The sequence below is a fragment of the Dermacentor silvarum genome, chromosome 5 (assembly GCF_013339745.2).
Source record: "Dermacentor silvarum isolate Dsil-2018 chromosome 5, BIME_Dsil_1.4, whole genome shotgun sequence".
In the NCBI taxonomy this organism is placed as follows: Eukaryota; Metazoa; Arthropoda; class Arachnida; order Ixodida; family Ixodidae; genus Dermacentor; species Dermacentor silvarum.
Window position 1 is genome coordinate 17,447,513 of NC_051158.1, and position 27,683 is coordinate 17,475,195.

Here is a 27,683-nt window from a genome sequence, read left to right on the forward strand (position 1 = left end):
AACTCACACAAACCTGAACACATTTCTTACACTATGAGAAATGACAATGGTGATCACCAATACAGCCTAATAGAGAAAAAGGTTGGACATACTAACCATTCATGTAAATTAATGACTATAAGGTCAGCTCTAGCTACATATCCATCTCCTTACAGCATCCCTATCTCCAAAAACTGCCTGCACTTTCCTCATTCTGTCCAAATAAATATTTAGTAACTTAAGGACTAACTAGAGCTTTTAAACAGTTAGAAAACAATCAAGCTCTAAGCAGTAATATATGCCTTCCTAAGCATGTAATCTGTCAAACAGTTCAGGGTCAATAAATTTCAAAATATGAGTTCGTAAACATATGTGTAATAACATGTTTATAACAACCCCTAATGTCAAGCATCGCAGTCTTTTAGTTCTTGTCCCACCATTTTTTTTTAGAGAATTCCAACTGAAGCAATTTGGCTTATTTTACTGTACAGCTCAACGTCTAGTGAGCAACAAATTGCTTGATAAGACCCTTATCTCTAGAGCATCTCAAGGATTTCCTCTAGAGATAAAGAAATCTCTAGAAGCCCCTGCCCTTCTTCAAAATGAGAATCCCTATAAGTAGCTGAGCGCCGAGCTGGCGGACATCTCTACCCATTAAAAAAACTGGTGAGTCTGCAGCGGTACTGGGATTCAAAGCCAGTACCTTCCACATACGAAGCATATGCGCAATGATTTTGCCATCACAGTGGTGGCGGAATAGTTTTGAATGAAAGCACATGAACATACAAGCGTCTCACATCAAAGCACCTGTACCGTAAATATCTTGACATTATCTAAGCAATGCCTGCCATTCAAGCCGCTCCACAGATAAGTGAGGCATTCATTTCATTAACCTCAGGGGCCCAATGAGCGTTGACAGGTATGGTGGGTTTGCTATTACACCCACTGTTAAATGTTGAATGCTTCTACAACTAAGGTGTTCCTTATGCATGTCATTTTTGCTGCACACAAATAGGAACACGAACATCCACACAGCGTGCTGTGGTCGACAGCAAAGATAGAGATAGAAGTGTGTACACTTCCTCATGCTTATCTCGGTTTGCCCAGCTTGGCACGCTGATTTCAACGGCAAGTCTGCCACTCCACCTCAAGCTAAGCAAATATGCCTCGCAATCAGCTAGATCGCATGCCTGATGTTTGCACAATAACACAATGGAAACACAATCAGTGCATTTTAAAAATGCTAAACCATTCATTTGGAATGCACTGAGTAAAACAGTAAGCCTAACAGCATACAATATGAACGAAATTGAGCAAGACTAATAACACAATGGCCACTCATTTTTTCTGTTTTACTCAGTTTTACTCAGTGCATTAGAAAACGGACAAACATCAACTAGCCCAATTTCGCGCTTTACTAAGTGCAAACCTAGAAGGCTGAAACTTGGAGGATGACAATGAAATATGAGAAGTTAAGCTCTGCGCAATAGGCAACACAATAAAAAATGATGGGTGTAACGTTAAAGAGATGCAAAGATGGCTCTATAGATTACAGAAGAAATATGGGTACTTGATACTACTATAGTTGAGATCAAGAGGTTGGGTTGTGCAGGTCAAGCAATGCACAGAGCTGATAACTGGTGGTCTGTTAGATTAGAAGGTGTTAGAAAATCTGAAAGCATAGGATGAAATTCACTGATGTGAGAAAGGGTTATTGCAACCTGCGAACGTTAACATTTATAAAAAAAAAAAAATTGTGGACATGACAATGAGAGAGGGGAAAGGGGGGTGGAAACAGCATGCATTTTTTTCAACCTTGCCTTAAGATACCTTTTTGTGCGATATCATACGTAACGCTTAATTAACAATTTACTGTTAAATGCAGCATGCAAGCAACAGTAAACTTGTAACAGCAGAAACTGACAAGCAATACATTGTTCTTTAGATCTCAACTACTCTATTGCTGGCATTGCTTTTGCCAATTTTGGCTGCTCCAGTAAGCTGTCTATATAAACCCGCTTGAGATGGTGTGCGTAATTAGATGACAATGCAATGTCTAGACGCTCTGTAGCTAGTTTATAAGCATGGTATATTTTTATTTTATTTATTTTATTTACAAGGTTCCTGCTGGCCTTATATTAAGGCCGTAAGCAGGAGTGGGCAGTGAGACAATGTCTCTCTGGTTGAACAAAATACATTATAGCACACTGTTGTATTATACAAAAGTGTTGCACAAAAAAAAAAATACTCCGAACACACAATTAGAAACATACTTAGTGAAATTCAATATACAAATAAAATTACACAATGCTTAACGTATACTGAAAGATGTGCTAATGTCAGACCAACAAAAGGATAAGAACAGATACGGTAAAACAAAAAATTCTTAATTTTTTTCAGCTAAGCTAGAAATGAAGATACTGTTGCTGCATCCACAACATCGCTCAGGAGACCCTTCCACTCGCGTACAGTTTGCAGGAAAAAAGAATGCTTGTAGCTGCTAGTCCTACAAGAAAATTCTTTTAATTTTTTCTAATACTCCCGAATGTGTGTGTCATAGCCTGAATTAAAGGCCAACTGCAATAAAATTGTGAACCACATAAAAAGCCTTGTTTCAAATGTAAAAATACCGAGTAGCCTCTACACAAAATTTCGCGCTTGAAATACAGTAAAGCCTTGATAATTTGATCTCAGATTAAAATGTTAGATGAAAAAGCACCTATCTGCTGTCACATCACCTACGTCAGTGATGGTGCAGCAAACCATTTTATAAATAAGCACCAACTGTATCAGCAGTGCCATGTCAAGTACACGTCTGCAACCTGGCTATTTCCAGCTATGGGGCACAGAAAAAATGCCTGCGATGGTGTTGGTGGACTCTTTAGCACCAAGCTTCCCTGCACAACCTGAGATCTGGAAGCGTCACCTCCATTTAATCGGCGCATAAGATGGTCTGTCCCAACTTAGTGGCAACCTCAAAAATGTGGCCCTGCTTCATGCGCCTGCTGCAACCATCAAGGAGCATTGTCAGCAGAAGTTAGTAGAGTGGAAGTTAGTGCTGCGTGTTCCCTGAATTCAGTCATGGCGCGTGTGGATGTGTGCTCAGAATCAGTCAAGCAGACATGTGCTGCCCGTTGTGGAACTGCTGCTAGCCAGCTAACGGTGATAAGCATTTTTAAGTAATAACTGCAAAGTACACGCAATAAATTTGTTCGAGCACAACAAGTCACAAGTAGTGCCGAGTTTGTTCTCTATTGCATTGCGTCCCAGGAAACAAAGTAGAAAACACCATTCGCTGTTCTCACCACAATAAAAAAAAACCAGTCAACCTTCCTGCATTGATGGCAACTGTAGCTCCCCCCTTTCTTTTCTTTTTTTTCCTTCTTCGAGGGAAAATGTTAACCATATTGAACCCTCAGGTCACTAAAGCCAGAGCACTTAACATCAGGCACTTTGGCCTATTATATTTTGTAAATTACGCAAATGAGGAAACCTAATATCGCACCCATGTTTTGCTTGACATAAGCAGACTTCCATCTATTTTTTTTTTAATTGGGGCTGGATTTTTTAAAATTATTATTCCTTGAAGATGAGTTTCAGAAAAAGTTGGTTATTTAACTATTTCTTTCCTATCTTGTATTTTTTGTAGGAACACTATCTTTTGCAGGAAATGTTGCAACGGCAACATTCCAAATTTGACACTCTATATAAAAGTTTCTGTCAAATATAAAATGCGCAAATGCGCATCAAAGTTCTAAAACTTCTAATTTGGGCCATGTTTAGAATTTTTGTATATATTTTTTTCTTTTCTAGACAGCATAAAAATGCATGGAGTCATTTATATTTAAGCATACTAAATCGCGCAGAAAAGGTTTTTGACATAACTTTTTCAGTTTGCATAGAATTCGGCCGTGAAGTCGGAAAATATTGCAATAAGCAGTAGCACGACGCCCGCAGCGCCACCTTCAAGTATTGTTTTTGGCTTGCTGGGAATGCTTCTTGGGAATGATATTTTCAGTTCCATGCAGTTTCAATATGCCTACAAAACATATAAAAATAAACAGACAAAATAAAAATATGAAGCGGACATGCACGTCCGATCTTGTGGAATCACCCTGAAGCAAAGCTTCTTTCGTGCGCCGGGTAATAACATTTTTTTCAACAGAACTGTTTGTTGCCCTAGTTGGTATTTGCTAAAGGACATACCTCTGCCATGAATTAAGACACACACAAAAGGAAGAAACATCGACGACGTAGTTGGAAGTGCCGTCCGTGCGTCGTTTGTGCTTCTTCCTTTTGTATGCCCTAATTTGTGGCAAAATATGTCCTTCAGGGTAATTAAATGCTATACAACTAAGAGTGATGCATACAATGGTGTTTACTTTCATCCTATGCAATGTGTAATCTTGTGCAATGTTTATGTTTATGCACCGCAAATGTTGGAACATTACCCACATGCAATTTTTATATTTATGTGTTACATCATTCACATCCTATGTCAAAAAACAAACTCTAATCAGGCACATGCACAGTGTAAGGTATCTATGCAGTGATGTCATGAGGACGAACACGACGTATGATGTTTGTCGAGTTAAACATGGTGATGGCAGGTGCATGCACACAGAAGTACGAAACATATCTAGCTACATTAAAAGATTCTATGCCTACTGTGTAACACTGGCACATAACCAATGGCTAAATCTATGAAAATTGAATAAATCAATGAAGCCGTTGCATATAATTCGCTATTGTATTAAAAGGTCCGTGGGCCTTAGACACACCTATGAGCAAACATTATATGTACAGGTTTTATGAAGCGATTAACTTTTTATTAGGCACAACAAAGGTGCATCACTGGCACTATGTTGGTCAACATAAAAGGCTTAATAAGCACATTGCTGGAGCTTCCATTTAGAGCACATACAGCCTTTGTATATATATATTTGCAGAGCTACCAACCAACCGACCCAGTGGCTGCAGCAGTCACGCCAAACCCAGAGGGAGTGGCGTGACAGCTGCAATCTACAACTACAACTTTCTGCAATCTACAACTTTCGTATTGGTGCTTCCTTGGTGAAAACAATATTTAAAAAGTTAGGCAATTAGTTTATACTAATTGACTTTGCAAAACAAAAAAAACAAAAACTGCAGACTAGGACAAGCAATCCTCAACACCACTGAGTTGGTTTGAGCCTCCTAGCACACTCTGTCATTTTTAAAACATTAGCTACTTCAGCTGGGACACCCTGTATAGTTAGAAAACAGCACAGTATGTGACGCAGCTGTCAGATGCAGACATGGAGGGGACAGCGAGAATTTCCAAGTAATTGGGCAGTCTGAGACAACTACAGTAAAAGCTCGATGATACGATCACGGCTAATACGAATTTCCGGATGATACGAATTTTTCTGTGGTCCCGGCCGAGCCCCATTACTTTGCAACGTGCTAGAGAACGGTTGTTACGAATCGATTTTCAGCCTGCGTCGGTTGATACGAATAAACGCCGCCCCACCGACGGCCGCGAAAGAGAACAGCGCGCAGTCACGCGCTTTCTCTCCTCTTTTGGTGCGGAGGCGCGGCGCAGGACAGCGCGGACTCCGCGACTGGGCGCGAAGAGTTTGAAGCGGTGGCGCTTCAAGAAATAAATGCTTTTTACGTACATGTGCCTGAGTGAGTTCACCTCTGACTCTTTAATTTAGCTACAGTCGAATCTCGTTAATTCGAACACGCTTACTTTGAACATACCGCGTACCGACAATGCTCTTAGCAGCGCGCCAAATAACGCGGCGGCGCCTCCGACCGGCATTGCTCCGACACCGCCATAGAGCAAAAGCTCAGGAGAGACCCCTCAATGCCGCGCCCGAAGGAACGGGGGGGGGGGGGAGAGAACCCGAACCCGCGGCGGAAATTTCCCCCTCTCTCAAATTGCAAGGTCGCCGTTTCTGCATCGCGCCGGAACAAGCGTGTACGTGCCGACTAGAGTGTTCTAGACAACCGTATTCTAGCACACACTAGTGCCGACGTCTCGTCTCAGCCACGCGGATAAAATGGCAGTGAACCCTTCTCCTCTATTTTCTAGTCACATGTTGACCTTGCACGCTGCGGCAGCAGCGCAGAGGGAAGCAGCGGCGGAGGCACAGTCGGGCCAACGAAACTGCCACGCCCGCAAACGCTCGCTTCCCGATAACGGCAGAAAACGAAACTTCAGGGGGCGGCTAAAATAAGCTGGCGCCAGCACGGCGGCGGGCGCGCACGGAGTCGAAGGTGAGAGAGCTACGAGGGAGTTGAGAGGGAGGGCGAGGGGAGCCACCGAAGCGGCGGAGTTGACGCGGCCATATCCGCTTCCCTGCCGCCCTCCTCCCTCACCTTCGACGGTCTCCGCGCGCACCCATTTGCCGGCGCCGCCCGCTCGCTCCCTGAAGCTTCGTTTTCTGTCGTTATCGGGAAGCGACCATTAGCCGGCGTGGGCAGTTTCGTGGCCCGCGCTTGCTATGCGCTTGCGCGCCGCGATATTTCACGACTCGCACCGTTCGTGCATCGTGCTATGGTGCACGAATACTTCAAAAATACGTCCTTTTAATTCGAACAAATTTTCGGGCCCCTTCGAGTTCGAATTATCGAGATTCGACAGTAGTTTTAATTGTGTTTCGATGATACGAATTTCGGCTAATACGAATACTTTTAGTGACCCCGTGAGATTCGTATCATCGAGCTTTTACTGTAGTTTCAATAACTTTTTTTTTCTTCTTTTTTACAACCAGTCCCATAAAAAGTTTGTTTGAACATTTGCTTGCTGTTGTTTACTGCTGTCATTCATCCAGTCACTTCATCATGGTCGGCCAAGGTATTACCTCCATAGAGTACCCAGATCAACTGCAGTGATCGGCCGCACACGTGCTGCAATGCTGAGGCTTGTGACACTCGGGCGATCGGTTAGATGCACTTATATCACAAGTCTTGTGCAATGGCACCTTTCATTAGAAGCACCTGGCATACCCTAGGCTTCCGCGGTCAATGATGGTCACAGGATGCCGTTGTCGCTGAGATGTGAGGAAAGATCACACAAAATACATCATCTTGTTGCCTGCACTAAACATGCATTCTGCTGAAAGACACTGCCAACAGATTGCAAAATTTTGTTGCAGTTGGCCTTTAACCATTCACAAGCAGCTACCTGTGATAGCTACATTTCCCCTGTACCTCCACTGTGCCATCGCAGTGCCCCACTGTAGTAAGAAACTAGTATGGCCAACTGGAAGAAGCCAACGGAAGCCACGAAGAAGAAGTGAATGCGCGAGCTTGTGACGAACGTGCATGGAAGCTCGGGGCCTTCGGAACGAAAACGGCTCAGCTAGCGCTGTCAGGCTAGCCAGGGCGTGTACGGGTTCTACCTGAGGCACAACACGGACCGAGCCGGTGTTACCAGACCAGCCGGGACAACACTGGCATGTCCTGCAGTGAACATGTGTTACGGCCAGAGCCGAGGTGCAGACCAGACTGAACGGTTCGGTGCTGTTCCTGCGGTGAACGAGCGTTTGAGCCCAGCGGTACCAGACGGCCTTGGTCGATAGTGCAATGTTCGGGCGAGCCACGTAAAAGGGTCCGGCACAACCGCCTGCTGGGGTCGTGGACACGGTGCCGCGTTGCTGACCGTGTGGGCCCTGCCGTGCTGTCGCGCGAGCGGTTCATCATCTGCTCATGTGCTGGCTGCCTGTACGAGTTCTTCATACAAACAGCGCTGCAAGTCTACAAGCGCCCTCACCTCCGACATCGTAAAGTACTGTGAGTGACCACTTCACGAAGATACTCAGACTCTTCGTATCGCCAGTAAGACATGCGCTATAACAACTCGCGTGAGCCGTGGACTGCGTGGACCGTTATAGAAATAGTTCGGTGTCTTGTTAACTCGTCGTAAGAGTAATTGTCGCCGCCTGTCATTGATAAATGTTTGTTCAGTCTATGACTTTGCTTCCTGTATCTAAGTCACTGGGCCCACGAACAACCACACCCACACTCACCGAAAGAGTCTGCGCATTGCCAGTGGCACAGGGAGGCTCCGAATGGCAGCTCGCATTTCCATTTGCTCTTCTTCACTCAGTGGTTCTTCCAGTCCCGAGTCAAACTGGAACGAAAAATTTATTCCTAATTAAAAAAGGAATGAGGTGGAGAACAACAGTGCCTCAAGCTTTACAGTAAACTGAACCAGCAAGGTGAACAAGGCTCTCCTTATCATGCACAGGATAAAAAGCCAAGCCTGAGATTGGCTGAACCAATCAAATGCACATGGAGCAGTTGAATGACACAACAGCCAAGAAAAAGACAAAAAAAAAACATAAATACTATATTAAGGTGTGTCCTTCATTTCTTTCACCTATATATTGCTTGGAAGACTATTTTGCTTAAGCAATTGTCACAAAAAAAAGAGAATGAGCAATACAACTGCACATGAGGATTCTGAGAATATTCAGGTTGAGGGTCCTCATGTTTGGTCACTGCTGATCACTACAGCTACGCACGGCACTTAGCAGCAAGTACTCATCAATCAATGAAAACCTGAAGTTATGACTCAAGTATCTCCTCTGGTCACCTACCACTGAATCGTAGGCATCAAGGCCGCCTGGAGAACGCATACTCAGGGCACGATTTAAGCAGCTGGAGCCAGTCCGCCGTCGATGTGAAGCAGACGACAATTGCCGCCGCACAATGAGCGTGTCTGGGTCTTCAATGGATGCCTGCACAGCGCAAGTTCAAAAATGAGATGCCTGAAAGCATAATAGGCCATTCCATGTTTCCCACATGAAATCTACAAATTTGACATATGGCATATGAAGGTACGGTTTAGCATAATGAAGAAAAGATGCACACAGCTTTCAATGGCACAAAAATTACATAATTTGGGGTTTTTACGTGCCAAAACCACAATCTGATTATGAGGCACGCCGTAGTGGGGGACTCCGGAAATTTGGACCACATGGAGTTCTTTAACGTGCAACTAAATCTAAGTACACGGGTGTTTTCGCATTTCGCCCCCATCAAAATGTGCCACCGTGACCTCGTGCTCAGCAGCCCAACACCATAGCCACTGAGCAACACATAATACACATATAAGTGGCGCTATAAACCACTCAATGAAAGAGTAGTCATCAAGGAAGTTAAGTTTTCCTGCAGGCATCAACTACTTTTTCACTGAACATATTGGTGCTGGCTAATTTGTATTGTGCACCTCAATACTTCAACTTGGAATGAACTTGAGAAGGATACAAGCATGCACCCTCAACCAATATGGTTGTATGTGCTAAGTCTACTCTGGCAATGTTGCTCCTGAGAAGCTTCTGAAAGGTTCTACTCTAATAATACAGATTTAAATGTCGTGACACCAGTGGTGATGTCAAGAGGTGGTTATTAATAGGATAAGAGCTGTCCGCAGAGGAAATTTGGCTTGAATCTATTGGCTCCCTGTGATGTGCCATGCAACAGTATTTTGGTTTAAAAGAATGTGTTTGGATGGTGTTTGGATGCTCTACACACCGTGCCCACTCTATTTACCAGGTTCAAACCTAAGCTCCCCACCACCATTAAAGAAGCAGCACACACCCTTGACATGGCTGGCAAGGTTGCAGCAGCGAACCGCTCAGAATAGGCAGTGCTTCGGCGGCGCGATGGCAGCAAGGTGCAAACTGCCCGTGCCCAGTCACGGTGACCACTCCAGTGTGATAGGGTGTTGCAGAGCTCGCCAAGGTCAGTCCTGCTGCACCGCCGCCCAAGGGTGTACTGCCAGAGTCGCACCCGCTCCTCCTCCCGGTCGGTGTCTGCAAGGCAAGGCAAAAGAGACTCATGAGCCACCTGACACTTCCTAGCTAAAAACACTGGAAGGAAAAAAACAATATGAAAGCAACAGACCACAGGACCACCAAAACAATGCTTGTGCAACACCATTGCAGATGAGGAAACACTACTTGATTACTGCTTGACACAAGACTGACATATGACTGCTGTCTCTACACTCTTGCATGTTCCCTCAACTGTGCATGTGCAATGTAGGCATTATCTCTTGCTGAATAACCTCTATCAGCTCTGGCACCTTTCCTATGGTTGGGCTCTTCTCTTCTGCAACTGTTCACACCAGTGCCCATGTTAACCACAAAAATATCACCATCACCATAAGCACGAGATGCAAGAACCACCTTTCAGACATGCACTGAAAAATAAACTGTTTCTGCACACACTATAATTACTGCAAATAAGGATATTAATATGTTGACTGAAGCTCAATACCAGCAGTTTATTGTGAAATCTGCTTCTCTCCACCTGTCTTCTTTATGGGCTCATTATTTTTATCAATCATGTTGCATTCATGCCTCAGTTTCACTATGTCATTTTTGAGCAACTTGTTGAAAAATTTATGTGTACCTATCCTATAAATCACGGTCAATGCACATACCAATAACAGTACTGTGTATATACTGAGAAAATGTGAATGATAGCTGTCCACTCCTTTTGCTCTGTACTTTGGAACTTTGTCAAACTACAGTTGCATTCACTGCAAATGGACAGTGCATATAAACTTGCACTTCAGCATGTGTTCTTACACAGTAAACCGTATGTTACACAGTGAACCAAATGTTTGTATCGTTTGCCCTGTGTTGCGTATATTGTACTGCTGCCTCTGCCTTGTAACAGCTACCTATATATCATCAAGCTGTCTGCAGCTTTTCAGGCAGACAGCCACTTGAGTGAAGACACAGGCTGAATAAGATTTCTGCTGTGGCTACTAGGCATAGCACATTCGGCATTTCAGGTAAAGCGAGCCTGATAAAACTTACCTTCAATATGGTCAAAATGTGGTTTTCCTTCCAACCAAAGCAATTAATCAGCTTCTTCCATGCAATACAGCATAATTATGGTGCTTGAAATCCCAAACCACTAACTGAATAGGCAAACAAGTCAACCGTGCTGAAAGGACATGTAGGCCGAAAAAAGATTCTGCCAGACAGCATGTATAACATATTGCCAATTAAACAGTTTCCTGCAAAACAATGTGACATCAGAAAGGATATCAGAGAAATGCATATTTAATCATCTGCATTTCTTGTGGTGGCTCTGGATTGCTAAACATTGTTTATGTGATAACAAGAACATGCAATCTACTTGTTCACCTTTCTGAAATATTTCTTTATTAAAACATGTGTGAGCAACAAACTAATGAATTACTCCACAAAACTACGCATTTCACAAAGAATTGCACCCTAATAAGGTAAAATGTAGCGGTTTCACATAAGAGTTGCATAATTGTCAAAATTATTTGTATGCTAAAAGAGGTCATAAATATTTGCAAGTGTAGGCACAATGAAAGATAAATTATAAGGACATTGACAAATTTAAAGTTAAATTACTGCGTTCTTTGAGCTACTTGGCAAAATACACTTTGGCTGTAAAATTGGCCAAAATCGTGATTGCAAGAGTTTTACTTGCTGGATACTGAACCAACTATACTTTCTAGAACACCAGAATATGGCTTAACAATAATCCTGGGTCTAGAGGAATCCACTGCTTTGGTGATACCATGATGTAAAGCAAGGACTAACTTTGCTTAGTCACATTTTTTAAACTGGGATTCAGAGGAAGGATAGCTTAATGCAAGAATGTGCTTGATTAGTGTTTACTGACCTGTGCAGCAAAGCAAGTCTATAACGAGAAACCTCCAATAGCATCTGGCTGAACTTGTGAGGAACAAAAGCTTTCAAAATAGGCCAACAAAGCATGCTGAGCCACAGCAAGCGACAACACAATGTAGCTTAAAAAAGTAATTCAACGTGCAAGTGAGCAATCCAAGGCAACAAAAAAAAAAAAAGTGTTTTCGTTCATTCTACCATGTGGAACTATGCCTTTCTCCGACAACAAGGTACGCTTCCCACTGGCTTGTCTTGACACAACAATGGCTCATGTGTCATTTTTGAAAGCTCCATGGCAGCAGCGCCATGACAACTCAGTTTGTACGAAATCAGCGTCACGCCAGCCAGCTAAAACTACATTAAAAGAAAACTTTTGATGGTAGTCTTAAGCAGCTTTGGACCATGCATTAAACATATTAACAAATTGTTGCTCTTCATGACTGTAAGAAAGCTGAGCACATTAAAATGTGCAAGTTAAATTCACTTTACCTTCAGTTAACTAATATTCAAATAACTATCATGTACCAAGATTTAAAAATATACAAGCGCCATGTAGCTGGACAGAACCAAGGTAATGTTGTTTGCCGTTGCTTGGAGATACTCAGAGTATTTCTTCCATTCTGCCTAATCACATAATTAGTTTTAATTAATAATTGTGTCATTAAAAGTCAATGAGAAAATTGTAGAGCAACATGAAAAAGTCCCGATACAGCTTTCTGTTGCTCAATACGTGCTACATAAAAGTGCTTTTTCCGAGCGTGAAGGAAACCCGCGAATACCTGCAAAGCGCCCCGAGTGGCTAGTCACACAGCAATTTTGCGTGTATTCGCGGGTTTCTTTCACGCTCGGAAAAACACTTTTATGTAGCACGTATTGAGCAACAGAAAGCTGTATTTCGACTTTTTCATGTTGTTCTACAATTTTCTCATTGACACTTTTCATCTAATTACAATATTTGAAAAGTTCATTAATTATTTAAGACTATTTATGTAATTAGGTGGAATGCAAAAAATACTCTGAGTATCTCCAAGCAACGGCAAACAACATTATCTTGGCTCTGTCCAGCTACGTAGCATTTGCATATTTTAAAATCTAGGTACATGATAGCTGGGACACCCTGTATATTGTTCTGACAGCATGTAGCTGCCTACATGCTACTCTTCATAGGGAAAGGAGTTACGGGCAGAAAGAAATTTATATATATATAAATTTATATATAAGAAAATATATAAATGTGGTATGTACATGTGAGACAAAGGTGATTGTGCTGATGTTGATGTGCTAGAGCTTGTCAATTAAGGCAATGTCTTGATGACAAAAAATTACAAAGTTTGACGCTGCTTTGAAGAAGAAGACAGAGGATTGTATGCTTCCCATCTGCAGTAGTTCTTGGGTGCCAGAGCCACTCCTACTAAAATAAACAGGTCTTTTATTTGTGTAAGCTAGACATTCTAACAAAATGTGTTCCACGGTTCCTAACGCACCACAATTATGACAATAAGTATTGATGGTCACTCTAAAATGTGAATGATACATTCGGATGAAGCTGATGATTCAATTTTAAGCTGACAAGAAAGCTTATGCTGAAATCTTGAATTTAAGGCGAGATTAATCAAGTGGAGAAAGTGACCAATGAGGAAAAGGTAGTCTCCACAGGAAATTCGTTTCCACATTGTCAATGCATAGAGATTTCATAAAATATATTCACCAGAAATTTCTTAAATATGGACCTCTGCAGGCAACTATATTTCGTTTTATATTTCCACATGTGCTGCTGTGTCCAGCAATCCATCTAGATATGACAGTGTAGCAAGCAAAAGTGGCCAGTGCTGAATGCTGAATGCTGAATATGCTGAATGTAACCAACACCTCGGGTCACTGGATGATGGTTATGAACCTTGTTAATACTACACATGTTCTGCAGGACCGATTTTGAGTATGTGAAGATGGTGTTGCACTGCTAAGCACGAGGCAGCGGGATCGAATCCTGGCCGCCGCGGCCGCATTTCGATGGAGGTGCAATGCAAGAACACCTGTGTCCCAACCAGTGGGGGAACATTAAAGATCCCCTGGTGGTCAAAACTAATCCGAAGTCCCCCACTATGGCGTGCTTCATAATCAAATCATGGTTTTGGCACATAAAACCCCAGAATTCAATTCAAAGTATGTGAAGACGACTCATTGTCCTGGTATTTGCTTAAAGAATGTAAACAATGGCTTCTTTCATACCATAAAGTTCAGCTGATGTGCGTGATGTTAACAGTTCAAGATAGTAAGAGAAGTGCTGACCAGTAGACAATATGTACAAACCACACAATGATCTCTGAGCAAGACTTATCAATGAAGATATTGGTCAAATCTAAATATTCCTTGATGTGGCCCAGGGTGATTGGTATAATTCTAGCTTGAGGCATAGTTTTCTTCGTACTGATACCAGGAATATGTAGGCCGACTTGTAGCAATGAAAATGCCCAAGAAGGGAAATTCAAAGGCATGAGCTGTTGCACCTAAGCAGGAATGGAGGCAGATTCCTCGGATACCCTGCCCAAAGCCGGACTTAATGAAGTTTTAGCTATGAATCTGAAAAAAATGCTTCCTAATCGTAGACATGTTGAAAATGGATGCACATATTCGTTTGCGTTAAAATAAAGGTCCAAACCCTCTAAAATTAAAAAAAGCAACAAAATGACAAGCATCAGAGCACCTTAAATAATTTATTATTATACTTGTTTCCACGAACCAGTTTCGGTTTCGATACACAGATGGTGGATGCACCATGACATCATGATACGCTGGCATGCTTCAGTCCTGCAATGGCTGTGGCTGCCACACATGAGCACAGCTAGCAGAAACATGCACAGCACTCATTAACTTTTTTTTTTTTTAGTGATGTCATCATACCTGGTCTTGTTGTTATATGATTTCAGCAAATTGAGATCCGTGTCACGATGCCATAAAATGTGAAAGGTCGGGCATTTCCAAATCAACTTTAGTATAAAATTTAAATATTTTAGAAATGTTCCAACACCTTCACACTTGCCACTTGCAAAGTGCCATCCATTTGCTTGTGAGAAGCATGCATTTCTATAACTTGAAAAAGTGTCAATACTTCTTTAAGATGTCAAAAAGCAGACACCCTGCTTCCATGAACATTCTAGAGCAGGAAATCCTTTTGGCAGGCCAAGACATATGCTTAGAGAATTGTCACGTGCTGCCTCGAGTTTTTCTTTGCTGGTGAACAATATTTACTGCAGCGCTGATCGACTGTAGCGTAGAACACGGTCCTTGCAAACTTAATGTAGAGGCACCATTAAGCACCAATTGCTGCCACAATGTGGCCCAGCCATGAATTGTAACACTCGCAATATTGCAAAAGATGCGCACACAAAGCTTGTTTGCCTGCTATGACCAAGACAGGCCTTTGTCAGTCACCACTGCAACGTATGGAAGAGCGCAGCCACTAAGTATCAAGGAGTATCTTCTAATGTGCTTCTGTGTAAAAGCAATGGCATCTCTTTTCTGGGGATAATTGCAGACCTCTGCGTGCTAATCGACAGAGGTGTTGGCCTATGCTTTCTGTAACCATTGCTGAGTGGTGCAACGTGAATGTGACATGCTCCAAGTGTAGATGTCTTCACAGATCATGATGTGAACACCATGTAGCAACTTTTTCTTCGGGTGGATAAAGGTAAGATGCAACAAAAGAGAGCTGAGAACAAGCCCCTGTGGCACACCCATCTTACTAGCGTAATATGCAGTAGGGCCATTTGGGGTGCTCATGAACAGTTGCCATCATTGCAGATAGCCAGAAATTCCCACAAGGGTGTTTCACTTAACTTGGGTCAAACATAAAAAATATGCAAATGCTATGTAGCTGGACAGAACCAAGGTAATGTTTTTTTGCCGTCGCTTGGAGATCCTTCTTTCTTCTTCTTTTCTGGGGTTTTACAAGCCAAAACCAGTTCTGATTATGAGGCACACCGTAGCGGAACGCTCCGGATTAATTCTGACCACCTGGAGTTTGTTAACGTGCACTACAACGCAAGCACAGGGCCGTTTTTGCATTTCGCCTTTATCGAAATGCGGCCGCCGCGACCGGGATTCGAGCCCGCAACCTCGTGCTCGGCAGCGGAACGCCTTAGCCACTGAGTCACCGCGGCGGGTATCACTTGGAGATACTATGATTATTTTTTGCATTCCGCCTAATTATATAATTAGCCTTAATCAATTATTCAACTTCTCAATTGTTATATTTAGATGAAAAGTGTCAATAAGAAAAATTATAGAGCAACATAAAAAGCTCCCAATACAGCTTTCTGTTGCACAATATATGCTACATAAAAGTGTTCTTCCAAGCGCTAAATAAGCCTGCAAATACACGCAAAATTGCCGTGCAACTGGCCGCTCGAGGCATTTTGCGTGTATTCATGAGCATCTTTAAGTAAGCAAGCAAAAAATGCAATGGCTCATACTCCTGAAAGGCTGAGGCTACAAGCGCTCAGCAAAGTGAAGCAAACAGTGCATACCATTCATTGAAATCACCCACACAACACACAGCACAGCATACGTTTCAATAAGGAACAAGCTCAAAACAAGCATTCGAAACATAAATAAAGCATTGCATACCCCCCTTTAACAATTGTAGTGGTGGTTTTGCAACAGCTTCGCTGGACATCCACCTTAGCAGGTTGATAACAACCGATAAGATTTGATAAGGGTCCGATTAAGTCCAATAAGGGTAATAACACCGGACGAGGGGTGATAAGGGTCGGATGTAGTCCGATAAGGTTGATAACTACTGATAAAGCTTGATAAGCGTTAATGCTGGTCAGATCAAGTTTGACAAGATTGATAATGACACCGTGCTTCGTGGAGATGAGCAAGTCGCATGCTAACGCATACTTAGACAACACCCTGCAGTGGAGTTTCTGCATGAATTTTTTTGTGATCCCTTTTGGCTACACATGTCAGTTGCTGATAGTATGTGCCCGGGGAACAAAACAAATTTACATGCATACTGCCCCACCAACCAAGAGATTTTTATTTATTTATTTATTTATTTATTTATTTATTTATTTATTTATTTATTTATTCCAAAAACCCGCATTCGCTCCAAGAGCATTACAGCGGGGGAGGGGGGGGATATAGACATATTTATACATTTGTGGATGCAAACACAAAACACAGTGTCACACCAGCGAAACAAGGCTTTACAAGCAGGTAAACAAAGGCAATAGATCGCTAGTACCTAGGTATGATACCTGTATAAAACAAAATAAGTACAGAAGTACAGTACAGAAAACAAAACAAGTACAAGATCAGGTAAAAGCAGCGCTATAGAACTTGAACACACTTATAAAACTGAGAATTAGATGCGATGCTTACAACGTTTTCAGGAAGCCTGTTCCACTCAGATGCCGTTCGTCGAAAAAATGAATACTTCAGCAAATTGCCTCCGGAAGTTGTCTCCCGAACTTTACAAGCATGGTCGCGGCGATTCGAAATGTAATGTGATGCGAGCATGTAGCTCGTTTTATCTATGCCAGAGCCGCCCATGGAAAATATTATGGAAGAACTTCAGCCTACGATACCGTCTAAGAACGCTCAAAGTCTGCAGTTGTAATCTGGTCTTCTTAGCGGTGACGCTACTTGTGCGGCGATAGTCACCGACAATGTACCTGGCTGATCCCAGAGTACACTCGCATAGTCGAGAATAGGACGAACGTATGACGTGCAGGGGCGGATCCAGGTTTTTTCTGAGGGGGGGGTCAGCTTTTGTCAATGATGATGATGATGATGATAGTAGCCTCTCTCATATACCGAAATTCACTGTTTCTGCTCACGATAAACCCGCATTTTATACGGCTAGAGCAACACCTGTAGCCCGCCGTGGTGGCTCAGTCAGCTCAGGCGTTGCGATGCTGAGCACGAGATCGCGGGATCGAATCCCGGCCGCGGCGGCTGCATTTCAATGCAGGCGAAATGCAATAACGCCCGTGTGCTTATGTTGTAGTGCACGTTAAAGAACCCCAGGTGGTCAAAATTAATCCGGAGCCTTCCACTACGGCGTGCCTCATAATCAGAACTGGCTTTGGCACGTAAAACCCCAGAAAGATGAAGCCCTATAGCGAAGCCAGGTATTGGTTTCTCCGTGCTTATAGGAAAATGACATTATCCAATACAGCCATGTGCTTGGCGGCTGTGCCTGATAATACAGGGTGTTCAAAACTAAGCTTGATGCTTTTCTTAAAATTAGGCACTGGGAGGCACGCGAAGACCACCTGTGCAAATAAGTTATGTGGCCAGGGGGCACAAAGTGAGATGATAATTATCGCTGTGAGCAGCCCAATTACCTAAAATTGAACAATTATTTTTGTCGACTGCAGTAAGTGGGTATGTTTGTATTGAAAACTTAGAGGCAGTCGTGTGTCTACACAGTATCAGTCGGGAAGAATTATTCTAGCGTGTTCGTGCTCCGAGATATCCGACTCCAAATTTAAAGTGTCGTACTTCGCAGAGTTATCGAGTCGACGCAAGAGCAGTTTATGCTTTGCATTGCTGTGGAAGGGGGGCATTTTGAACATTTTTAGGGCATTGACATTTTGATGGGTGAAGTGTTGTCATGAGATTTGTGCATGACAACACCAAACTTAAAGCGGCAGCATGAAATATTCGTTAGCATCGCTAAAAAGGTTTCTGATCTTGATGGTACAGTTGTTGCTTTTGATTTCAATAAAACTTATAATACTTGGAAATCAGCAGTGACTTTATTTGCGTAGCCCAGGCAAGGACCATGCCCGGTCGTCTAGTCACCATTACGCACGCGCACTGCCCTCCGGCTTCTCCGCGCGCGCCATTATCTCGGCATGGCAGCTGCCGCCATCTTTACAGGCTGCGCGGTCGCGTGTTACGACAGCGGTTATGGGTTCTTCGATTTTTTTTTTTTATTTCGCCAGCCGTGAGGGGAAGGGGGACAGTTATTATCTTTGCCAATGCCTCCGCCGCGTTGTCAGACTAAGCGCCGCACCCAACAGCCGCAGCACATCAGGGAGGAGCTTTGCGCCGATCCTCACTTTCTTGCATGCATAATCATGCAAACAACAATTAAAATTTGTAGTTGGTTATCTCGGAGCATAGACACGCTAGAAGGATTGTTCCAAGTGAAACTGTGTAGAAACACGACTGCCTCTAACTTTTGAATACAAACATACAGACTTACTGCAGTCAATAAAAAGTTAATTATTCAATTTTAGTCAATTCGGCTGCTGACTAGCGATAATTATCATCTCACTTTGTGTCCCCCTGGCCACATAACTTATTTGCGGAGGTGGTTTTCACGTGCCTCCCAGTGCCTCATTTTAAGAAAACCATAAAGCTTAATTTTGAACACCCGGTACATCTAGCCTGTATTGTTTCTTAAAATAAAATTTGGGATGATCTGTCGCAGGTTCGTTATAAACGTGTAAGCACGGGTCCATCTTTGGAGTTCTGTTGGGACACCTTGATTTCCTTAAGAAGATTCTTTGTGTTCGGCTGAGGCACCTTCGGTTGCTTTGGAGTAACGCTCCACTCCAACGCGGCAACCACTACGCTGTTTGTTTACGATATGCGAACCACCGCGTATGAAGACTCACGACGCCACCTACAAGAAGAACGATGTGGCGTAGTAGCCGTGAGCGCGAGCCAGCGTCTTGATGTTTTGTCTCCCACGCGACGTCATCCTTTTACACAAGGCGCGCATCTGCTCCCGTTTCTTAACCACGCGACGCCATCCTATGCCCGCGCAATTCCTTTCTCTATGCTCGCGCGCTGGCGTTGGCCGCTGACGTCACGCTCCCCCACTTGGCAGCCGCTGCTCGAGGCTTCGCCCCGCTCCGCGAGAACGGCCACTCAGATAAACGGATCCGGCGGCTTTGAACCTCCTATGCTTAATGTACGACAATACAACTGCGAAATTACAATGAAAAACTTGTAGCGTACGAACGGTACTGTGCTCGTACTGGATATTGTCAACGTGTAACTGTGATCACAATGAGTGCTACAGTTAAAAAAAGTTGCCTATGCGTAGTTCTTAGTTTAGCTGTTAGTTGTTATTATTTATATATGAACACTTCAGCGAGAGATCTCTTTCATTAAGCAGGTTGGTCGCGGAACCGATGACAGCCAATGAGGAAACCGATGATACCCCAATGGGGAACTAAGTTGATCAGGCGCGAAGGCGCTCGCGCGGACATCGGCGTGCTTGGCAAAAAGGACGTCCCCTCGTTCATTCGACGCCACCGACGGGACGAGTAAGGCACGGCCGGCGCCAGGAGGTCCAAGGTGTGCATGAGAAAAAATAACTACGGCAACTTCGCAACACCACACCCCTACGGAATACAACTAGGCTTGTGAGCGAGCTAGCTTTACCACTGGTACTCGCGAAAAATAATTTTGAAGAATGCTGGTGGCCATATTTTTTCAACAGGGCCATCCCCCTGTCAGCGAGGGGCCGATGCAGAAATCTGAGGGGGGGGTCAGGACATCCGGACATCCCCCCTGGATCCGCGCCTGATGACGTGTACAGGACCTTTTTCACGCCTTCAGGGCACGCATGGAAAGCGCGAGCCAAAAATGCAAGGGTTCTGTTGGCTTTATTTGCGGTTTTTATTATGTGTTCATTCCATGAAAGGGTATCCGTAAAGTATGCACTAAGGTACTTGGCCTCCTTTACATGCGGTAAACTGACATTGTTGATAACATAGGAGTTTGGCAAGTCTAGCTTTTTCCTCGATAAACGAATGCAACTGCATTTCGTTGTGTTTAGAGCCATGCGCCAGGTACTACACCATTCAGAAATTTTATTCAGATCAGATTGAAGAATTTCGATATCAGCTGGAGTGTCAATTGAGAGATAAACAACGCAGTCATCTACATATAACTGTATTTTCGAAGTGATTCCTTTTGATATGTCATTGATGAAGATTAAGAACATCAAGGGGCCTAACACTGATCCTTGCGGTACGCCAGACGTGACAGGAACTGATGATGATTTCGAACCGTTGACATTGGTAAGCTGACTACGAGAAGAAAGGTAGCTTTCCAGCCATTTAAACACATTTTCAGGAAGACCAAGGTGGGCTAGCTTGTACGATAAGCAACGATGACTGACTTGGTCGAACGCTTTTCTGAAGTCTAAGAACACGCAATCCACCACGAATCCTTTATCAATCGCAGACACAAGGTCGAAATGGAATTCAACCAGTTGTGTCTCACAGGAGAAGCCCTGGCGAAATCCATGCTGGTTCTGGAAAAAATAGCTGTGCTCACCGAGATGTTTAGCTATGTTGCTATACAAAATATGCTCCAATATTTTTGATGCTTCGCATAACAGAGAAATTGGGCGGTAATGTTCAACATTATTTTTAGATCCTTCTTTATGAACCGGTACAACGTTTGCAACTTTCTATTCGTCTGGAACTGTTCCCATTTTCAGCGAAAGTGTGAACAGACGATGGAGAAGGCGACTCATGGGGCGTGCACATTGCTTCAAAACGCGGTTAGGTATCATGTCTGGCCCGTTTGCTTTGCTGGGCTTTATAGCGCTCAGGAGGTGGAAGATTCCTTCTTCAGAGAGCGAAATTGCGTCCATCGGTTGCATTACTTGGTTAACATCTGGCAAAACTGCATTATCTCTGGGCGAGTCTGCCCGAAACACTGATTTGAAGTAATTATTTAGGACGACTAGCTTTGTGTTCATTGTCCGTAATAGTTCCGTCCATCGTGAGAAGATGCGGTATACCTATATCCTGTTTATGATTACTCTGAATAAATTTCCAAATTGATTTGCTGTTACTTTTCATGCACTCTTCCATACCCTCAAAAAAAGTCTTTTGGCTTGACGAATTTTGCTCATGAAAGAATACTGAAGTCCAGAAATTTTATCTAGAATGGCAACTGATTTGACCTTGCAAAAGCGAACGAATAAGCGGCGCGTTTTATTAATAATGTTGTGAATTTCATGCGTCATCCATGGTTTATCCCTTCGTCTCTTAGAGCTAAGTATTTTCGATGGGACGTGTTGCTCAATCAAAGTTAGGACTTTAGATTTCAGGAGCAACCATGCATCGCTGACGTCATGGCGACTCCATTTTGCGTCAAGCGTGGAGTAAAAAAGGTCTAGCTCATCTCGGATTGCGCCGTAATTGCCTTGATTGTAGAAATACACTTTTCTTTGAGACTGCTTACATTTATGCCAATGCGGATACTTGAAAGAAGATATAACTATTTTGTGGTCGCTTATGCCAGGCACACATGTAGTATCCTTTACAATGGTGGATTCATTCGTGAATAGAAGATCCAGAACGCTGGATGAGCCTGAGCACACCCTTGTCGGCTCTAACACATGCTGAGATAAGTTTAAGCCATTAACGAAGCTTCCCAGGGCGTCGTGCAATGCTGAGTGCGTGAAAAATGTGGGTTCTTCACGATTCCAGAGTACGTCCGGAACATTAAGATCACCTCCTAGCAGTATAGCAGTATAAGATCATTTTGTGTCGTCATAAGTTCTTCATACAGGTCTTCATCATTTATAGCACAATAAGGCACAATTTTTTTCTATACTGCAGTTATGCTCATGAAAGGTCCTGCAAGGTTTTATGGTGGAATAACGTATACAGTGCAAGATAAATTCCTTGTGGCACAAAAAATGTTTGCCATGATGTTGTTCATCTCACAGATGCTGAATATGATGATGGCATGATCAAGGTTCTCGTTAGTATTTGCCATATATGAAACAAGATGCCTACTTTAAAATCAGTATTCTATGTACACCTAGCTGCGAGCAGTATGACAGGAAACAGCATTCAATGAAGGAGCAATGACGTTTTGATATGAACTGAACTTGCGCAGATAAGTTTGACGGGTAGCGATGCCATTCCTGAGCATATATGCGCAGATACATTTGGACTGTGCCACCCTTAATTCAGTTGGGATATATTGCACCTTTCCCGCTGAACATCTGATTCAGTGGACCATTTAATTATTATATTTCGAGTGGAGTGCAAATTCAGGTGCTCCCTTTCATGCAAATGGTTCGCACTGGCGTACTTAACCGCAACTCTGCCCCCCCCCCCCCCCCCCCCCTTTCACTGAACCACAACTGCTAACTCAGAAGTAGCAGTTGCTAATTTATCTACAGAAGCGCAGTGGAGTTTTGTTAATGGTTTATTAATACAGCCATGCATACGGATTCTATGACGTTACGTGCACGCAGCGTTTGTCTTTGGTGACGTATTTACAGCTGTAGTTGTCAGAACTTTCCTGCTTCTGCATCAACGCTGTGATTTCCAGATTCTTAAAAATAGAAACGCCATATCATGAAAACATTCCTCGCATATATTAAAAAGCGCACGTCAAGGTGCGCTCACAGTGGAAATTCGCGTGCATGGAAAGGGCGAAGCAAGTGTTGCATGTCAGCCCGTTCGTTGGCAGTGCGAAACCAAGCAACAGGTGCGAAAGGAAGAGCGCATACACTAGCCATGATGAACATCACAATGCTGCTTTTCTCACCTGACATATCCGAGTCATCGTCGTCGTCGCCGTGTGCATAACGCTCCCCAAGTTCCTCCGACATTGTTACGCCAAGGTTACCAAAGGTTCAGCAGTGCGAGTCAGCAGAAAGCGAAAAAGTTTGTTCTCGAACGACTGCGTCGGTGTCATTTCAGCATATCCTTTGTCTGGTAGTTTTGGGCGTCGGACATCAATAGTCTGGCCGAATAAAAGCACTACGCGACGATTACGTCACGCTTCTCACTTTCGACACGTGAAGTTTGTTCCGCGACAGCAGAAAAGTTTTCAGGATGATGGATGATGGCCGATGACCCGTCCCCAATCTCTACACATGCTAGAGCAACGTCAGCCGGCATTCACCAACACAAGCAAATATTTCTGTTATGTCAGCGCAAAACTTTAATATATCAAGGAAAACATTCATGAAAATGGCCCTCACGACTAAACCTGTGGTTCGTTCACTCAAAATTTCACCAACAGGTAGCAATAGGTAAATAATTTACTTTATCCGGACGTTTTGCTGCAGCACCCCAATACCCCTACTCTCACCACGCCCGAACGAAAACGCTGTCAAAAAGTCAAAGCGTTGCATGACGTACGTACTACATCATCGGAAGGAGGGAAAATTGAATATCGGAACGGCTCACTCGTGGTAATTACACAGGTCGGGAAGTGTTACGCAAGTATTATCCTTTCATAATTCATCTCCAAATTACAACATGTTGCATCACATTCCTGAATTTGCGCTAATTTTGCACTGGCGTTCCGTTGCAAAGGCGTTTTTGGCGTAATGTCGCATATGCGTTTGGCACTATGCGCTTGTCCTCAGACAACCGGTACATGTTTGCTACACACGAGCTGAAGCACACGGAATAAAGTAGAGGTTGTCAAGTTTAATTCACGGCACCAAAGCATGGATGTCAAATGCAAATTATCCGTATGCTTTTTCGGAAGGTGCTAACGCCGATCCCCCCCCCTCTCGAATCCCCCCAATATTTCTCCTACATACGCGATGGAGTGTCCTCTTAACTGTCCCCACCGAAAATGGAAAATAATGATCTGCTTGCTTTTGGAGGAAACAAAGTGATCTCAATCAGTCTCGTATATACATGCAAGAAAACTGGACCTCGGCACAAAACTCAAGTTCTGGGGTTTTACGGGCCAAACCATGCAGTGATCTGATTACGAGGCACGCCGTGTAGTGTGAATCTCGGAATAAATTTGACCATCTGGGGTTCTTTGACCGGCACCCAATGCACATATTACAGGAGTGTTTTGCATTCCGCCCCCATCAGAATGCATGCAGCCTCCACGGTCGAGATCGATCTCACGACATCGAGCTCAGCAGCGCGCAATGCCATGGCCATTTGGCAAACTGCGGCGGCCGGGTAATTAGGGAACGAATAATTAAACGGAATAGGGAACGAATAATTTTAACGGAAATAGTAAATAATTTTATTAGTACCTACAGAACAATGTTTTCACTTCCAAATTAGCGTTATATAACGCTAGTCTTTATATTTTTCGCGATCCATATCTCGCGCAGACATGCTCTTGATAAAGAGTATTGGAGAAATAAACACCCAAGAAATCTTGTCAATTAATCGTCACGGAAGCGCGCGATATAAAGCGGCAACGAATTACCTCGCAGTGCTCGCATCCATGGAGACGAGCCGGCTATCAAATCTACAAAAGGGTTTGACGTTGTTCTATATATAGTTAGATCATCTTAGAAGGCGTGGGACAGTGTAATAAAAACGGAAACGAGAAAGACACTACTTGTACGTGTGGTGTCTGTTCTCGTGTCCCCTCTGCGTTTCTTGCTCTGTTACGATTTCTACGAAATCTACATCGAAAAGCAACGCACAGCCATGGATGTGGATATATAACCACATGCGCTATACATGTATATAGTATATATGATTGCGGCCTACGTTGCAAATAGCTTGATTCTTCAGAAGTATGCGCAAAAGATCCTCACCTCGAGCGCATCAGCTCCTGGGTACGTATACGTATGACACTATAGTCATGCTGGCAGCTCGTATACAAGTCACGTCCCACGATGCATACGCAAAGCCCAGGCGTGTCTGAGAGCGCGGCTCAGCAGACGCGACCCCAGGTCTCATGTGGGACAGGCGTGACCTCGCACCGCCCGAATTGGCACCGGAGTATACGTCAGACTGACGAGACCGAATGGCGACAAACAAACAAACAAAGCGCGTACGGCGGCGGGTCTTGTCAAGGGCCACGCGGAGTCTTGGCCCGCGTCCCGGTATGCGAGTGGGAAGATGGCACATTATAACTGCAGCGGCAGCAGACGGCGCAACAGCGGCACACACGTACCGGGTACCGCGCGTTCACCGAGGCGGGTTCACGTTTTTACAGCGGGTCGAGCTGCTCTGAACGTCCGCTTTTAATGTCGATGAAAGTTCGCAGAAAGAACCACGAATTAAGCAATGGAATTAGAGAGGGTGTTTGCACGTCAACGGTTTTGTGGGCGAAGGCCAAGTGGTACGAAGGCGGGCGCACAAAACACGGGCACGAAAAGATTGAGAAGAACTACACAAACGCTGGGCAAATTTGAATGTGTTGTGGGACTGCAAATTGCGAAATGGATTCAACAAATATGTGTCGTTACAGAACTGTTAGATGCATGAAAGTGAAACATTGCAGGAAATAAGCGTATTCCGGGAGCCTCACGCTGAATAAATTTGTAAGTTGCTAGGTGCTTGGCAGTGGCGAGTATATGGAGGGAGGGGGCACAACGAGCACGTGCCCCTCCCCCCCCCTCCTCCTCACTATCCCCATCCCGGATCAAGCGGGTGCCCTCACCACCCGAAAAAAAGTTTTCTCTCTCTCTTGCCTGGGCACTAAAACGCTCGCCCTTTGGGAATTACAGTCCATTTCATTTAATTTTTATCTCGGTTAATTCGAGTTTTCGCTTAATCCGCACGCACTGAAAGGTCTCACCGAGAAACCCGGTGTGCCACCCCCTGGCTACGCCACATTAACACTTTTTCAGACAGTAACTTGGTTTTTCACTGGGAGCACCTGCCAAGTGTGCTTCAAGGCATTTTATGCGCATGCTATAAATTCCGGCAGCAATCAACTCGCGAGTACATATGTATATTCAAGTACATATAAAACGCAGAAACGCTTTCTTGAGATAACCACTGGGCCGATTTCAATGAAATGTGTTGCATTTGAGAAAGTTAAATTCTAGTGACTGTTGGAAGCGCAATAATGGAATTTTCGAAAATTTGTAAGTCTGAAAAAATATAAGTACGAAGTTTACAAATTCGGAGCTCAGCACCTAGAAGAGATATCGCAGTTCTGTAAACTGCATCCATAAGAGCATCCAAAGCTAACAAATCTGGTACGTCGATTTATAACTTACGTGAATTTGTTACGTTGTTCACATGGGTATCGCAAAAATTGTACTCACAAATTAGTGGTCTACTTGAGAGCCATGTGTAATATATCAATTTTGTCCGCTTTAGATGTACTATTAGGTGCAATTTACAGAATTGTGATATCATTTTTCATTGCTGAGTTACAGAGCTGTAAACGTGATAGTTTCGTTTTCTGCGAATGTGCGATTTTTGTCACTTTTTATAAAAAATTGACAAAGCGACGAATTACGAATGAAGGGAGTTATAAATTTCTTTATTAAAAAGTGACGACCTAAATCAAGAATTCGCCACCAACAGTCACTAGATTTTAACTTTGTCTTTTAAATACAACAAACCTCATCAAATTTGGTGCTGCGGTTGCCGAGAAAAGCGATTTATCCTTTCCCGTGTATTTAGATAGGAGGCCCCGAGCTAAAGCTTCCTCTTTTTAATCCCCTACGGGTCTACAAAATTTGGAAGGTTTAGCTCGGACAACTCCGATGCCACCTGTTCCAATACATGTCAAAAGCAAAAACGCTTTTATGAGATAACCACTAGGCCGATTTTAATACAATTTGCTGCATTGGATAGATGAAGTTAAATTCTAGTGACTGTTGGAAGCAGAATTTTCATTTAGGGCCAGAATATTTTAGAGCGCAGCTCTTAGGCACCCGTTCGTGCGGCGAGCGTCGGCGTTACCGAGCGAACGAGCGCAGCGGGGGATGAAAGATACGAGGAGGAAAGCGGAAGAGGAAGGTATGGCGAAAGCGTGAGAAGAAATGCGTAGTGCGGCGACGGTGGCTACGAGATGGCGCCAGAGTAGCGCGCGGCGTCTGGGTAGAGTGACCTAGGTCACTCTATCTGGGAGGTGTGTTTGCGGCGGCTGCTGCGACTCGCGCCCACGCGTCACCCACACGCTGGCTCTCGCGATCTCCAGATTAGCGAGACAGTCGCGCCACACTTCGCTCCGTTTGCAACGTGCCACACGAGACATTGTCTGCGCCAGCCAATATATCGCGAACTGAAAACACGTATAGAGCTGCGCTCAAATTTCGCATTAGGGAGTATCGCATTCATCGGTGAATATTTT

At 43.8% G+C, this 27,683-nt stretch overlaps 1 protein-coding gene across 3 annotated transcripts in view; it reads right to left on the bottom strand.

Moving 5' to 3' along the window:
• LOC119452966 (transmembrane channel-like protein 7) overlaps positions 1 to 25,298 on the bottom strand; it is an 85,028-nt gene extending 59,730 nt beyond the window's left edge. The window contains exons 1-4 of one of the 3 annotated variants that reach the window (XM_037714930.2): positions 25,183 to 25,298; positions 9,574 to 9,788; positions 8,571 to 8,711; positions 7,998 to 8,101 (exon numbers count right to left, since the gene is read on the bottom strand). In XM_037714930.2, coding sequence (XP_037570858.1) covers positions 7,998 to 8,101; positions 8,571 to 8,711; positions 9,574 to 9,582 — 254 coding nt within the window. In that variant the 5' untranslated portion in view covers positions 9,583 to 9,788; positions 25,183 to 25,298. Of the gene's footprint in view, positions 1 to 7,997; positions 8,102 to 8,570; positions 8,712 to 9,573; positions 9,789 to 11,646; positions 11,845 to 23,201; positions 23,536 to 25,182 lie in introns of those variants that run through there. The other 2 variants (XM_037714929.2, XM_049667448.1) reach the window with 2 other exon arrangements.
• Positions 25,299 to 27,683: the final 2,385 nt, after the last annotated feature.